Source organism: Chelonoidis abingdonii, chromosome 15, assembly GCF_003597395.2.
Source record: "Chelonoidis abingdonii isolate Lonesome George chromosome 15, CheloAbing_2.0, whole genome shotgun sequence".
Lineage (NCBI taxonomy): Eukaryota > Metazoa > Chordata > Testudines > Testudinidae > Chelonoidis > Chelonoidis abingdonii.
The window spans coordinates 43,109,104-43,126,809 of record NC_133783.1 but is presented as its reverse complement, the minus strand read 5'-3'; the positions used below and the strand labels follow the sequence as shown (position 1 = coordinate 43,126,809).

The window sequence follows — 17,706 nt, the reverse complement described above, 5'->3', positions numbered from 1 at the left end:
CCAGATTCTTCAGCAGTTTTGGAGACAAATCTTCTGGTACTGATGAATCTGCAGTCTTTGTTGATCTCCTTTGCGAGTAGCATTATGCAGCCTCCAGTATAATGGCCCGTTTCAGACTATCCAGTCCTCCTTGTCTAGTGCCATCCAGAAGCAAGCCCAACAAGCTGTACATGGTACCTACGTCTCCAGAGGGACACTGCCAGTCCTCAGTACTGTGTGTTACCACACTTTCCTGGTCAGGCAACTCAGACTCTTCCTCAGAGTTGGAAGTAGGCTCCTGTGCCCCTCACACCCGGAATAAAAGGCATCACTCACCTTCAACAAGAGGTACCAGGCAGAAGTCCCACAGTGGTCCAAGGACCCAGATCCATGCGCTGATAGAGGGTGGGGCCCCCATCCTACCAACAGCTGTTCTGGAACCTATGAAAGTTTCCTCCCAGCACCAGATCCTCCCTGGTTCCTCCTCCCTCCAGATCCCTAAACAGACATTAGGATAGCTCTCATGCAGAGAATCATGAGGTTACCCCTCGTACCAAGATTGGTACTAAACCTGACCATCCTTCCTGACAGAGGAGGTACAAGAGACTCCATCTCAATTGCCTTTTTAGCTCCTTGTCATCATCACGGTATGAAGCAGCAAGATCTGTGGTGGCCTCCTCCCTTTAGGATGACTATAGGGCCTACTAGCTCCTGCTAAAGAAAGTTGTTTCCACTCTGGACATACACGTGGAGGTAGTACAAGACAGCTCCCATAGATTGGTGGACATAGTGGAGTCAGTGGGACCTCTTGTGTGGCTCTGCCTGTAAACGAAGCTGTATTTGGATGCCCGCAAAGGCTAATGTGGCAGATGACATCATCTTTGCCAATGATAACCAAGAGGACTGAATGGAGATTCTGATGACATTGTAAATAAGAAGAGGGCAGCATTAACTCCTTGTAAACGGGTTGGGACTCACCACCCAGCGCCTCCTGCTGGTGACTCCGGGAATTAGCTCTGTCCAGTGGAGTGCCCCGTCCCGGTGGTGTACCGTCCGTTGTTCTGCCCTCTGTTGGTGTCTCTGGACCCGCATCGCTCCCTGCTCGGTGGCGTCCTCTTCAAGGCCACTGCCCTCCGGCAGTGCCCCTTAGCCTATCTGCACCCCCTTCCGGGGATCGATAATCAGCAGTCCCACTCCAGCCTTCAGGTGTAGCCACTCGCTCTCAAAGTCTAATCCCTCTCAGCAGGGATTTGGCATGGTCTATAATGGCCTAATGGCCGCTCCCTACGGCCAGTGGCTGGATGTACCGCAAGGAGGAAAGGGGGGGGGACCCAGGCCCACCCTCCACTCTGGGACCCTCTGGCATCAGCCTCGCTGTCCTCCTCCTTTTCCTCCTCAGTCTGTTTCCCTGGGCCGCTTCCTCTACGACCCCTTGCACCCGCTAGGCCCTTCCCCTCAGGGCCTGCAGCCTGGTGGCTAGGGCTAGTGCCTTCTGGCCTCCCTGAGCCTGCCCAGCACTGCGCTAGTCTCCCCCTTGGAGACTGACCTTCTCCCTTCAAAGGCCTGGGACAGACTCACTGCTCCTGCTCTGGGCAGCCTTTATATACCTCTGAGCCTGGCCCTGATTGGCTGTCTACAATCTAGGCCCTGATTGGCTCACATAAGCCCTTTTCTAATTGACTCCCTGTCTGCACAGGCCCCCTGGCCTGCCACAGCCCGCTCTCACAGAGAGTGGGGCAGTCCGCCCCACTACACTCCTGTAAATGTAAACAAACTTGTTTGTCTTAACGATTGACTGAACAAGAAATAGGACTGAGTGGACTTGTAGGCTGTGACATTTACATTGTTTTGTTTTTGAGTGTAGTTATGTAACAAAAAATACATTTGTAAGTTGCACTTTCACGACAAAGAGATTGCATTACAATACTTGTCTGAGGTGAATTGAAAAATACAATTTCTTGTATCATTTTTATAGTGTAACTATTTGTAATAAAAAAAATATACAGTTTGGTTTCAGTTACAACAAAATAAAATATATATGAAAATATAAAAAAACATCCAAAATATTTAATAAATTTCAATTGGTATTCTATTGTGTAACAGTGCGATTAAAACTGCAATTAACTACAATTAATTTTTTTAATCACTATTAATTTTTTTTAGTTAATCGCATGAGTTAACTGCAGTTAATCAACGGGCCAAATAGAAAGGTTTATTCTACTGCTGGCCTGCAGTTTTGTATCTCAAATCAGCAAGCCTTGCTCCGCAGCAATGTTCTTAAATTCATGGACAAATTACTAGAAGGTGCCAGGCAGGAGTTTCAGACTGTATTGAAGAATGGCAAGCTTTTGGCTAGGGCCACTCTTCAAACTATATTGGATACAACAGCTAGAGCCATAGCATCTGCAGTAATGATGCACAAATGTTCATGGCTTCCATCATCAGTTCTTCCTCCTGAGTTCTAGCAAACTATACAGAATCTCTCCTTTGAGGGTAACCCTCTTATCTCAGCAGGCTGACAAGAAAGTTCATAGTCTTTGGAGATTTATATGCTTCTGCCTAAAGAAATACAATTCTACCCTCAAACATACCAATGATGTTGGTCATTCATGTCTAGGCACCCTGACTAGCCTAGGAAGAAAGGGAGAATCATAGGAGACCTCTACCTCCTCACTTCCCTTTTTCTGACGGTGTTTTTAGGCAGCCCAATAATGCCAAGCAGTCGGGGTTCAGGGCAGTTTACATCACACCAGTTTCTCCTACCCCTGTGTTTTCCAACAGATTATCCTACTTCCTATGTGCTTGGACCCATATTATCACAGATCAATGGGTTCTAAGCACTGTAGAATTGGGGATACACCCTTCCATTTATTTCAGTCCTTCCCTCCTATCCCTCCTTCCTCATCTCTCTTCAGACACCACTCTCATGAAGCTGTCCTCCTCCCAGAGATACAGTCTTGTCTCCGTCTGGAAGCTGTAGAGGAAGTTCCTGCCTTCCACCAAAGAAGAGGATTTTATTCACTTTATTTCCTGATCTCAAAGGCAAATGAAGGCCTAAGATCCATTCTAGACCTGCGAAGAACTGAACAAATAAAATAAATAAAATAAGTTTCTGTATGGTCACCCTAACCTCTATTATCTCCTTCTTAAATCCCAGCAAAATTGTCCTCAACTTGAGGGATGCGTATTTCCACATGGCTCGCCATCAAAGCCACTGGAGATTCCTAAGATTTCTACTCAACTATTTCCATTATCAATTTACAGTCCTGCCATTTGGCCTATCCACAGCTTCGCAAGTATTTAAAAAATGCATGGAGTGGTGGCTGTGTTCCTCAGAAAAACAGGAGTACACGTATTTCCTGTAGCTGAAAAACTGGTTGGTGAGAGGTTGGTCCAAGAGCCAGGTAGAATTCAAGGTGCTTGAGTTCCAGTTCTTAACAGGTCTGGACATATTCTATATTATGTCCCCATATAGTGGAACCTATCCCTCTCTGGGATTTAAATCTTGTGTTATCAAGGATGATGGGTCCACCCTTTGAACCAGTGGCTACTTGCACTTTCCTTCATCTATCCATGAAAGTGGTGGTTTTGGTAGCAATTACCGCTGCGAGAAGAGTGGGGAGTTACAAGCTTTGGTAGCTGACCCTCCCTACAAACTCTTTTATAAGGACAATGTATACTTATGCCTGCATCCAAAATTTTTTACTGAAGTAGTGTTGGACTTCCTCCTCAATCAAGTGATGTACTTAGCTACTTTCTTTCCTAAGCCTCATTCTCATAAGGATGAAGAGAGATTCCATACCCTTAAATATCAGAAGGGTGTTAGCTTTTCACTTGGTCAGGCCTTGTTTCGGTCCTCATCTCAACTGTTCATGGCAGTTGCAGACAGGATGAAGGGCCTCCCGTCTCAACTGAGAGGATTTTGTCATGGATTTCCTCCTGTGTTCATGTGTGCTGTGACACTGCCAACATAACCCCACCAACCAGAGTGATTGCACACTCCACTACATCTCAAGCAACTTCTGCAGCTTATCTGGCTCAAATGCCTATATTAGACATTTGTAGGGCTGCAACTTGGTCATTGGTACATACGTTTGTGACTCATTGTGCCATTTCTCAGCATTCCTGAAAAGACAGCAAATTTGGACAAATAGTCCTTCAGTCATGTTCAGACAGACTCAAGTCCCACCTCCAGATTGAACTTCTTGTGAGTCACTTGAAGCAGAATGGACATGTGCAACGAAAATGACCCATGAACCACATTCCTTTCCTTCAGTATCAGTGTCTCTGGTAAGAAGGAACTGAGAGTGGCTCCACCCTTTATACCATTGTGCAGCAGTATGAGGGAGCAGAGGGTGCATGCTCTGCCCCAACAGATATTACTCAGGGAAAAATCTCCAACTCTGGTACATTGTGCCCACACTCAGCTGAAGTGGAATGGACATATGCAACACATATCAAAGAACAACAGTTACAGAACAGATCAGTAACTGATTTTTCTGTGTGGCTACTTCAGAATGGTGGAGAACAGTCAGCAGGGCCTGGGAGCATGTACAACACATTTGGAATTTTTAGAAAATTAAGGCATATCGTACAAGTTCTGCTGTACATGTGCAAATGGCAATATTCCTTGGGTATAATGTTAGGCATAGCTGGATGGAATTTCACGGGAAAAGCAGAAGATATCACTGTGACTCTAGGACTTTCCACCTGCCAAATTACAAGTTCCAGGCCCAAACTTTGGAGGCACTAGAGCTGCTCAGAAAATTAGCAGATTTTTTTAAATTAGCAAAAAACACCTATTTTACACTAACTTCATTTTCAGAAATAGCTAAATCATTTTTGCTGAAACTTTAAAAAATAGTGCAGCATATATGAAGAGAGAAAGAGTGCATATTTATGTGACGTGGAGGAGGTGTTCCCATTCACTCTGTTGCAGGGCTATGTAGTGATAGAAAAAGAGGCTTTTTTGAGAACAGCTGGATTCTCTTTTTATTAAAGATGTCTTTAGTGAATTAGTGGCTGGAGACCAAAATAAAGCAAAGTACACAATAATATATGACTTGACAGACAGACAGCAAAATCAATATTACTTTCCCTTATGTCAGGTCAGCAAAGCTCAGTCTCTGTCAGTTTTCACTGAAATCTTCTTTCGCTGTTCCAACCTTAAGGCTATTTATTTATCTATTATTTATTTTACTAATTTCTACAATTTCTACAGCATCTATTGCTGAGGCAATATTTAAACCTCTGTGCCTCCCTAGAAATTTACAAAATTAAAGGTAAAATCTATGTCTTTATATACACACATCATTTACCTGTGTGTAGCCTATGAGTGCCCAGATTCTTCATCCATCAGATTGTTATTTCAAGGCTGAATGAAATGTTCCCTTTGAGATATATGTTTGCACCAAACATGTACAGTCCTTTTAAAATGTTCAAATTAGTGCAGGCCAATAGCTCTGTGACTCATTTCCCTCCCCCCTTTTAAATAAAGATAGTAGGACTGAGAATTGGGACTCTTAATATCTACTCCTGTCACTGACTCTGAGTGACCTTTGATATGTCATCCAATTGCTTTGTGCCTCCTGTGAAATGGGTATTATAATACTTACCTGCCTCACAGAGGTGTTGTGAGGCTCTGAATATTTATTATTTGTGCTTGATCCTTAGCTGCAACATACTGTAGATGAGCACAGTATTATTATTAATTTATGCTGGAGTTTCACATTTTAAGCAACTTGGCAAACTGTTGGTTTTTTCCCCCAACAAAAGAGGGAGGAGAAAATTAACTATCAGGTAAGAAAATCGATCCCATTCCAACTTTGCACCCTCTATTGAAGAGAAATCTTTCCTCATCCTACCTCGCTCTTATTACTGTTGGGAAAAGTATGCTGGTAATGCTTATTCCCTGGCTCTGCATTACTTGCGTACATTTCAGAGCAAAGATTAAGAATACTGAATTACCATTGGTAATAAACAGATTCCTATTATTACTGGTACTTTTATGTCTGACAGTGTTTATTACACTGAGTAGTCAAATCACTGTTGCATACGGCTCAGAAACAAAATCAGAAATGAAAAGTTATTATTTCTGTATGTCCTTGAACAAGTTTATGGTGATATTCTATCATTGTACAAAAAATATGATGAAACCAAATAGCTGTGACTTTTGATATCCAAAAATAAATGACAAGGTTCAGACTGGAAATTTCCCATTTTATCTTGTCAGTTTATGACTGCAAATATTGTGATTAAGGCTTCATATCTTTGGAGCTCCGTAGCCCAGAGCAGGTACAAAGCAACTGTGGCATACTTTATATTTCTCGGTGAAGGCAAAGGCAAAGGGCTTATTTGAAATTACTTAAAGAATGCCAGAAATATCCAGCTTTTCACCATATATTACTATTGTGGTGTCCAGGTCAATACACGGATAGCCAAAAAAAACAAAACAAAACTTGTGCTAGAAAGCCGCATCATGTAAATTTCAACACAATTCAAATATTTGTAATAGTCTAGGAGTATAATCTTTGTTGAAGCCTGTTTGGTTGTTTAAGGGTCTATGTAAAAAAGAGCTCCAGACAGATAATTTAATTATACCGTTGGGGTCCTGGCTACCTGAGAGAGAATTTCTCCCCTTGTACGACACAGTGACAGCTTTGATCACCGGGGCTCATGAGCGAACAGTACCCTAACTTAAAGGCTGGGGGCTTTAAACCAAAAAGTTTGAAGTAGTAAAAAAAAAAATCAGAGAAAAAACATAAAACATAATAGGGTGTAATTAATCAAGGATGTCAACAGTTTTCTGTTGTGTGTAGGTCAGGGGTTGATCCAGGTCCCACTGATTTCTGTGATAATTACGGACCCTCTTTTGTTCCCATTATTCTCATCAGTGAGAGGTTTTCCCATTGATTTTAGTAGGAGTAGGTTTAGGCACCATATGTATTTTGGAGCAAACTGTCTCCGACACACAGGGAAAATTACAAGATGTGAGAGGTGCTCTTTAATTGGGCCACAACTTCATTAACTTGACTCATTAGGCAACTATCGAGCAATAACTCGTACGGTGCAGGTCATCACTGCTTCCTCACTCTTCCAAACCTGGTCCCAGCCCATTGCTGGGATCCCACGACCCGCTCCTTACATAAGGGTTAAGTTCCTGGCAAAGGAGAGTGTCTCTTCCGGGTACCAGATACCAGCTCCTGTTTATTTACTGTGGAATGAGTATCTGCACTGGATACCTATCACTTGTCAAGTTGTGACAGCTTGTATTGAACCTCCTGACCTGCTCAGCCATTTCCTGGAGCTGTTGTGGGGGAGGCAAAGAAAATCACCATTCTCAGGCCAGTCTAGCAGGGAGGGGAAAAAATCCTTCTCTGTCCCAAAAAAGGCAACAAGGGCAATACCCACAGGAAACCCCCCAAAAAACAAAAAATGGGTCCGACTCTGAATCCTTTGGTGGCAGAGTGAGTGCTGCTGCTCTGGATGTGAGAGAGAGCTCTGACCTTTTGTCTGCAGGGGGCAATGGCTTATCTGAACCCCTTTGGCCAGGCCTAGCAATCTTAAGGAGACGGGAACCCTTAAAGGAACCACACCATCTTCCCACATGGCCAGGGAAAGCCACACTGCCTTTGAGGTTGCAGGGGTTGCATTCTGTTGTGTAGTTGCTGCTTTGAAAGGACATAAAAGGGGATTTTTTTAGTGTTGGCAAATATATTCCTTTGGCTTAAGTGACAGAGGCCTTATAGTCTGCTGAATCTGAATGCCCAAGGCTCTAACTCTGGCTCTGCAGCTATATGTTTGTCTTCTTATGGCCTTTCCATTATTAATGTTGGAATAGTATTCAATTTATAAGGCTCATTTTGAACCCCTGGTCATTTTTTAAAAGTGTCAAGCATTCAGAATTTTTTTAGGGCTCAGTTTTACTGACAAGCAGACTGTTTGTCTTCTGAACATTTTTTAATAAATTAAGTGCTTTTTGAGATATAAAGGGTTTTTAAATGTCCCCTTTTTCAACTTTTTGCAAAGTATCTAATGTTTCCTTGTGCCTCTTGACCTGTTGAATGAAATCACATTACAACATAACAGTTGAAATATATTTTTATTACTACTCACTATCCAATAGTGCTCAATCATAGAGGGTCCCATAATGCTATAGAAATGAACAAGAAGACATCTATCTCTAAGGTCTAGGAAGATAGGTGACACACAAAGGGTTGGAAGAAAGTGATACAATAAAGCATATTTGAAACGTAGGAAGACTTGGACATTGGTTCACGTGTGATGCGGTTTTGAGGGTCAAGAATAATAAAATGTTAAACAAATTCTAATTATTTGAAAACTAGATCTTGATCCCACTCTCAATAAAGCTGATGGAGGAAAGAAATAATGAAAATATTTTTAATGTTGACATCTGAACTAAACAGGGCTACTTTTCAAACTTGAAACTCCCTAGGATATAGCAAAATTACTGCTATTTCTGCATTCCCCATCAGTGTGCTAGTCACATATAGGTCCAGCAGTTCACCCCAATACTTGATGTCAAGAAAGGTATCTTGACAGAGATGTTAATTTTGTTGGAAGGAAAGTCAAGGTCAAAAATAGACCTGAACTTTGAGTCTAACACAAATAGAAGTAATTATATTTACCATTTTCTGAATTCGTCATACATGCTCAGATCTGACCCCAAATGAGGTATGAAATTGCTAAAATGTTATTCAATGATATGGTGACCCAAATTAAAATGTAGTGTAAGTAGTGGAGTTGAGGAAAAACACATAACTATCTAATATCTTCCATCTCTTATTTTTGGTACAATTAATTTATTATCTATCATAAGACACTATGATGAAAGTATATTACAGCAAAGCAGAGGCCAAAATAAAGCACAAATTTACATGCTGTTTAACAACAAATATTGTTTCACTATAGTTTTAAAGCAGCTGCACATTATATTACCTTGCCAAAGACAAGAGTCCTAAATTTTCTTCCAAACCTGTCACATTTTGAATCTGTATATGGGAGCTCTCACACTTCAGAAAAAAAACACCTGTGAATTCATTGTTCACTTGTTTATCTCGGGATATCCTTTGTATGTGACAGACAGCTGGAGTAGATGCTGTTGAGTCCCAGAATAAGATTGTTTCCTTGTATATTTTGTCTGTAACATTTTATATCGTGGCACAACATTGCATTGGATCATGTTGTCATGGCAAATACACGTGTATTTCTATACATGGCTGATATACTGAAATACATCATATAGTATATAATTTTAATTCTAGTTAGAAGGGTGTCAGTAAGAGGCTTAAACCTGCTTCCATTTGAACAGTTTGCTCACATCTTACTGGACAAGCCAAAGTATCTGTTTTTCCTTGTGTAATGTAGATTTGGGGTAATGAAGAGGATTAGTTAACATTTTCATTTGCTCTATCCTGATTTTTTGTGGTCCTCCTCAACTTCCCTGTATTTAGGAATCTACTTTGTGTCTTAAATCTCAGGTAGGTACAGTAACTCTGATTCGTGAGGCAAAATGCTTAGCATCCAAAACAGGAGCATGCTGACTCCACAGTTCTTACAGATTATTGTAGTTGTTTTTCCATGCAGCATAGAGTGTAAATTCTGGTGGGAGCCACCTACATACTCTGCAGATGAGGTGAAGAGCTAAACGGGCTTCAAATAGCAGATGAAATTATACAAATAATTTTAATATTTTTGCTAATCACTCTTACTCCCCTTTCCCCCCATGTTCTTCCCTTTTATTTCACGTGCTGAAAACCTGTCGTGTCCTCATTGATTTAAAAATTCTGTTGATTATTGCCTGTGAGAGAGGATTAGTGTGCATATAATGCACTCCAAATAACAAAGGGACTGAATACTTAACAGCAGCAATTTCCCTAGATTCTGCTGATGCCTATAAAGGACCTGAATGTATGAGGTGTGAAGCAAGTCCTGAGTGTGACCACAGCTCCCATAAATGTCAGCACTTTGCATGAGATGCTCAGCACTTTGTATGAGGTGCTCAGCACCTCATAGGATTCGACTCAAAGCTGCATAGTCAAGAAATGTAGCTGTTGGTCACTCAGTTGAGATGTTGTGTGACTTTGTTTGGGCAGAAACAATATATTCTGTTACAGAAAAGGAAGAGTAATCAAAAATTTTAAATGCATTATTTTTGAAATTTGCTATTTTTCACATCTAGGCCTCAAAAGATACTAGTTATTCTTTGCTGTGTATCTTTAAGCTTGGAACAATGAAAAACTCATTGTGACAGATAGAGAACTTCATGACATTGATGTTGTGCCTGACAAATAACTTTGTCACTATCATTTGTTCTCTGAAATATTGGCTCTGACACTTTTCAGGCATGATACAAGAAAACTGTCACCGGAGAGGCTGAAGGTAATAGCATTAAGAAAAAAAAAGAATAGAACAGAAAACTTTACAACTTCTACTTGCATTCTCCTCAAAAACATTCAGCATTGACAGAGTCAGTGTTGTCAAACACTAACCAATCTCATGCAAACATGCTAATAAGATTTTAGCTATATCATAGAATCATCTACTCTAACCCGCTGCCAAGATGCAGAATTCGTTGTGTCTTCACCATCCAAGACAGATGGCTATCCAGCCTCTTTTTGAAAGCCTCCAGTGAAGGAGCTTGTATGACTTCCTTAGGCAGTGTCTTCTATTGTCCTACTGTTCTTACAGTTAGAAAGTTTTCCTGAGGTATAATCTAAATCTGCTATGCTATAATTTTGAGCCCATTGCCTCTTGTCCTGCCCTCTGTGGAAAGAAAACATTTTTTCTCCATCTTTTTTATAGCCGTCTTTCAAGTATTTGAAGACTGTTAACATGTCCCCCCACCCTAAATCTCCTCTTTTCCAAACTAAACATACCCAGTTCCTTCAGCCTTTGCTCATATGGTTTTCATTCCATCTTTGTCGCTCGCCTCTGAATCCTTTCCAGTTTCTCTACATCCTTTCTAAACAGTGGTGACCAAAATTGAACATAGTACTCCAGCTGAGGCCTAACCAGTGCCAAATACAAAGGTCGTATCACCTCTTATGACTTCCTATGTCTCTGCTAATGCAACCCAAAATTGCATTTCCTTTTTTTGCGACAGTGCATTGCATTGACTCGTGTTGAGGCTGTGATCCACCACAACTCCCAGATGCTTCTCAGCAGTGCTGCTTTCGAGCCAATTATCTCCAATTCTGTATTTGTGCATTTGGTGTGTCTTCCCTAAGGGTACATCTATACTACCCACCGGAATGGTGGGTAGTGTTCGATGTATTGGGGATGGATTTATCGCGTCTCATCTGGACACGATAAATCGATCTGCTAATCGATGCCCATACTCCACCTAGGCAGGAGGAGTAAGAGGCGTTGACGAGGGAGCCGCGCCAGTCGACTCTCCGCCGTGAGGACGGCCAGATAAGTCAAACTAAGATACTTCAACTTCAGCCACATGAATAGCGTAGCTGAAGTTGCGTATCTTAGTTCGAACCCCCATGCTGGTGTAGCTCAGGCCTAAGTGTAGCTCCTTACATTTGTCTTTGTTGAATTTCATTTTGTTGTCTATAGACAGTTCTCCAATTTATCAAGATCACTTTAAATTTTGGCTCTGTCCTCCAAAGTGTTTACAACCCCTCAGAGCTTTGTGTTGTGCAAATTTGATCAATATGCTCTCTATTTCTACATCCAGGTCATTAATAAAGATGTTAAATAATACCAGCCCCAGAACAGATCTCTGTGGGAACCCTACTTGAAACCTCCTTCCAATCTGACATCATTCCATTAATAGTTGCTCTTTGTTGGTGTTTATTTAACCAATTATGCATTCAGTTAATGGTAGTTTTACTTAGCCTGCATTTCTCCAGCTTGCTTATGAGAATGTCATGTGGGACTGTCTCAAAAGCCTTGCTAAAGTCCAGGTATATTATGTCCACTGCATTCTCCCTTTTCACCAAACCTGTTATCTTGTCAAAGAAGTAAATCAAGCTGGTTTGGCATGATTTGTTTTGAAGTAAATCCATGCTGGCTGCTAGTGATCATCCCTTCATCCTCCAGGTATATCTAAAGTTCTGCTATTGATGCTTTCAATTAAAATTCTCAGTCAAGAAAGCAAATAAAGCAACGTATTTGTTGAAAAAAATAAAATGATTATAATGTTGCTCTCTTGTTACTGAGGATTTTCTTCTTGATCACCTCATGTATTAAATGATCTTATGTTAATGTTAGTTGCAATCACAACTAAAATTGGTAATGAATATGAATGCTATCTCAGTGATGACTACAGTAATCTTATGAGGACAAGCATGTTAATAAATACAGTGTATTACATACTGCTCCGTGGTTGTATGTGTGTGAAATTTCAGATTATGTGAATTCATAATATACCATGCATTTTTCTTGCATATAGATATTACATTTAATTTAAAAATCAATAGGATATACTAATTTTTTTTCATGTTCCCTGCATTGTACAGTATTATAATACACTGGGTCTTCTTAGCAACTTCCATACAGAGATCTCACAGCACTTTACAAATATTAAGAGATTAAGTGTCCCAACACTCCTCTAAATTAGGTAATCATTATTTACCCCAATTCACAGCTGTGGAAACTAATGCCTAGAGAGGTTACGTGATTTTTTTCAGAGTCACACCAGGAAGTCTATGGCTGAGATTGGAATACAATCATATTTCTAAGACTTCTATATATTCGCCCACCCAGCACCCCTAAATCTGTTTTACATTTCATTTACTGTGCACGATATCCATTCTTACTTCCTTAATATTATATAATAGATAATTCATTGGATAGATAATCTCTATTGTTAGCCAGTGCTGCTTACAGTAACTAGATGTTTTTAATTCAATGGTCTAATTTTTCTAAGGATTCAAGTTGCTGTTAAGAATTAACTTGCTTTCTGAATCTGTGAGGGGGAAGAACTTGGGGAGGCACAGTTTCTATTTGGGAAGAAAAATGTAAAATAAAATTAGCCAGTCAAACCAACCCTGGAAGAAAGAAGACATAATCTAGATCTGACTTAGATGTAGTTTCATATCTTGAGGCTGTAAGTATGCAATCATAATGACATTTTGATAGAGTGTTACATTTTGTAACACTGAGAAACATACAGAATTTTAAATAATTTAAAATAGGCTTTTCCCCCCTCTTGCATCCTATTTGCATGATGTAACTCAAGTACTTAATATGTAATATGGATGTGTGTAAATTTGTTTGATTTATAGAAGTATAGCAAGTTCTGGTTTGGTTCTCTCTTGAACAGTTCTTTAATAGTTTTACTGTTAGCCTTAAGAACAGAGTTCATTTCTCTTTCTGAGGGTTAGTGACTTACTTTAGGACATAAATTGCACTTAAGAAATTGAGGCCAAAATCAGGAAATGCATTCTTACGCTCAGGATATTCAAAGCTTATTCTCTGTGACATTTTTTAAGGTAATCCTGTAGCACTGTTGGTGGCTTTTCATTAATTCTGAAGTACATTTCCCCCCTCAAAGGTCAACATAAGATCAAATTCATTCCAGAAATGGTTGGGCCTATGTTGGAAATGACACTGATTCCTGAAACTGAGCTTCGGAAAGCTACCATCCCGATATTCTTTGACATGATGCAGTGCGAGTTTCATTCTACCAGAAGCTTCCAAATGGTAAGCATTGTTTAGCTACAAATATTTTAGGTTTGTGAGTGTGATCCAAGGACCTTTTGATGCCCACTGGTAAAAGGCACAGAGATGCATAGCATTACAGTGATCCTCAGGGTTCACCAAAAGAGGTCATGTAAGATCTCTAAGAAAGCATGTGTCACACTGGTCATCATGGCCATTAAGAAATATATGTGGAGATAATGTGTAAGGACTTATGTGTGTATACTGAAAACTATGTTCTTAAGTCCTTGTAGATAAACACACGTTGCTCAGAGGTAGCATGCATTAAGAAGGACTTCTCGAGACAGGAGGTGGGAGACACGTATTCGCCTGTCTGATGAATGTGTATTGTGTATCTCACAATGGAAGTCTATTGTCATATTGAGTCAAAGCTAATGAATACACTGCAGGAAAACACAAAAACAGTAGGGATTATCCTGTCTGAGTAAAGACAATGAGTTTTAAAGGAATAATTAAGGGTATGGAGGTACACTTGGCATCCTTCATTTTGGAAGACAAGCTACTAGTGGACTTGATTTTATGACAGGAGGATCTCAGCCATCTTGGTTGAAAACTCTAGGAAAAGGACTTTGGGGTGTGCTAACCTGTAGGAGACAGGATAATGTCTTGTGAGTTAAGTTTAGGCTCTAAAAAGTTTCTTATAATTTTGTTTTGCATGTAACCATTTGTTTCCAGTATTCATTCTTGCTATTGTTTGAAATGTGTGTTCGTTGATAATAAACATATTCCTGTTTTCATTATAAATATATCCTGAGTATTGAACGTTAAACAGTGTGATGATCTTGAGCTGAATCTAGTCATCTGGTGAATACTAATCCTTTGGGAGCAGAGAATATGAGAGTTCTGTGAGTGTTCAGGTGATAAGGGGCTGGGCGCTTCAGAAGGACGCTTGGGGTCAAGCCTTCCTCCACTAAGGGAAGGTGGTTGTGATTCTGGATAACCCTGGGGAAGCATCACAATGAGTAAGCACAATTGTAACCTGGTTATAAATACTAAATTTTGTTTTACATCTATGTGGTACAATTACAGATAAGTTCATTTTCTATAACTTTTAAGTGGCTGTAATCAGCATAAATGGTTTTAACTCTTATTTTTTGTTGAAACTTGTTTTTCACAAAGCAAGTGAAACCTTTCTTTATGCTACAAATGGAATACAAAGGCTGGTGTTTTAATTCTGCACTGTCACTCAAAACAGGCTGCATACTGAGCTAAATTAGATTAAGAAATTTTTAACATAGTACGAAAGAAAATAGAAAGCCAAAATTAACTGTGTAGTGTATTGTTTTAGTCTCTCTCATAATTATGATGGTCTTTACCATAGTTTTGACGTCAAAATAATGTCTCATATACTGTGTATGAGTACTGTAAATAACATTTTGAAATGTTATCTTCTGGAGCAGAGGTAGAAATCTTCCTGCAGCCATGTGAAATCTTGGCCTGCCATCTTCAATGTTTGAAAGATTAGTGCAGTGATAGCAAAAAATATCTTGACAGCACTCTCTTTGTACCTTCAATCTGTTCTTTGAAACCGTATTTTAAATGGGAAATACGTGAGTGTGCATTAGAGGCAAGTATCTTTGAGACCAAAGTTTTTTATATGAGAAAACGTGAAGATTAGCAGTACTTTCAATATTGAGCAAAAGAACTTAGATTCCTGTGGTCCAATCCTCAGCTGGTGTAAATCAGCCCAGCTTCATGGAAGTCAGTGGAGGTTATGCCAATTTATGTCAGCTGGGGATCTATCCCTATGAATTTTACAATGTGTTCTGAATCAAAATGGGCACCATTTTTTGACCAAAACTTCTTTGGGCAAAAAATGCAGCTATGGCATGAATTTGTGTTGATTCATGAATTTGTGTTGATTTTGCTAAATTCTTTCAATTGGGAGGAAAAAATCTAAAAGAAAAAAAGAAAAAATATTAATTTTAAAAATTAAATATTTTGATTTTTGACTTGAAAAAACTTTTGTTTGAAATTTCCTTTTTTTTATTCTGAAAACATTTTATTCGACCTGATGCTATTTTTTTTCAACTTCCTGATTCACAAAAAAAAATTAGAATAAATTTTTGGTTTCACCTGATTTATCAGAATTTCCAGCAAACCATAAATCCTTTATTTGCCCAGCTCTAGTTCTGAAGCTCTGTTTGTTTTTAACCATTTGTTCATTTAAAATGAGGTTTGTGTTTCTTATCTGGCTATACCAAAAGAAGGACAGGAGACATTTGACATGGGTTTAATCAAGCTGCAAGTTTATTGTTAGATGTCTAGGACAACGCGGCAGATAAATGTGTACAGTGCAGGTAACCCCATGTTTATTCTGTAATTCCCTGGAGCGCTTTTACCAGTGCCCCCTCTTTTTCATCTTATTTCATACTGCTCTATGTAAAAGGGAGGCTTCAGACCCAGGGCTGCCCCTTTTAAGTCCTGCATTCCTAGGGATTGAGTCAGCAACCACACTGACCCCTTTTGCAACAGTTTTCATCTTTGCCCCACCATAAAGCACTGTTCCCTTCACTCGGCCAGCCAGCCAAATATGCCCCCAACCCCTGCTTAAAGGTGCAGAGTGGTCATTGGGTGGGAACTAATCTAATTCTGTGCAGGACTTATTTTTCATAAGTTAGTATTCATAATGAGCTTCTAACATATCTGTAGTCAAAATGAATGTCTACGAAGAATGAGTTAAACATATAAAACATGACCAGCTGTATTAATTTTCAGTTGCATTGCAATGAAAGAGGAACTTTTGATCAGTATTTTGATTCAATTCAATTTCAATAATCAGCTTTTATATTTATCTCTGATATTATTGCAGTAATAAGTAACGTACAGTGTAGTATGTTAATGTTGTGTGTAACTTTGCCATAATAAAAAGTAACTAAATAAAAACGTGAAGTGCTCAGTGAGATACCATTTACACATTCTCATGTCAGATGCTTACTTTTGTTACTTGTTGTTTCTTTGTTTGTGTAACTATATGGATCATGAACTATATAAAGATGGCATTATAGTTTAATTTATGGCCCTATATTTCTTTACATAGAATAGACTGGTGATTTTAATAGATGAACAACTTAAATATTTAATGTAAACTTTCTTCCCTTTTTGAGAAGAAATATGCCTCATACTTAAACCACAGATGTTTTGGATTTTAGATAGAAATATTCCATATATTTATATCCTTGTGTCACAACAGCTTGCTTCATTATGAATACAACATTATCATAACATATAGAGAAGCACTAAACCCCTTGTACAATACCTTTGGAATGCATATTTATATCTAACAGAAAATTTGTCCGTCCATAGTTTCACATATAAGTGCTAGAGTGCTAGAGATGTATACTTTGCAAGGCACATCACTGTGTTCACATCTCTGTACTGGTGTTAAACTCCAGCATTTAAGCAAGACCTTAGACTATATTTGGCATAGAATGTGACATACTCACTGATTAAACAGTGTGGCTATGAGTTTTAAAATACCCCTGTCTAACTTCAACTTTCAGTACATGTATGCCACCTTATACCTCATCAAAAAGATTCTTTCATGTTTGTCATAAATAGATAGGTAAGGTAAGGGTTAAGTTTCTTTTACCTGGAAAGAGTAACCAAACACCTGACCAGAGGGCCAATCAGAGAACTGGATTGTTTAAAGTCAGGGGCGGGAATTTGTATACTCGGGGTCTTTTTTGTTTTCTCGGCTGTGAGTAAACAAGGTTTCCTCCTAACTCCATCTTATTTCAAATATTATACCAAAAGTCGTGAGTACAAAGGACACCCAAGCAATTCGCTATGAGAGCGTGTGTTGTACGAATAGATGTGGATGGCTGGTCGTTCTGTTGTTTTCTCGGCTGTGAGAACAAGGTTTCCTCCTAACTCCATCTATTTCAAAATTATACCAAAAGTGCTGTGAGTACAAGGAACCCCAAAGCAATTCGGTATGAGGAGCTTTGTGTTGTAGCGAATAGATGTGGAATGGCTGTGTCTTGTTGTTTTCTCGCTGTGAGTTAACAGCTCCTCTACCTGCATCTATCC

At 39.5% G+C, this 17,706-nt stretch overlaps 1 protein-coding gene across 2 annotated transcripts in view; it reads left to right on the top strand.

The window, feature by feature from the left end:
• The window catches only part of DOCK1 (dedicator of cytokinesis 1), a 570,673-nt gene that overhangs the window by 447,750 nt on the left and 105,217 nt on the right, over positions 1–17,706 (top strand). For both annotated transcript variants that reach the window (XM_032801591.2, XM_032801590.2), the window contains exon 33: positions 13,508–13,656. In XM_032801591.2, the coding sequence (XP_032657482.1) occupies positions 13,508–13,656 (149 nt within the window). The remainder of the gene's footprint in view (positions 1–13,507; positions 13,657–17,706) is intronic.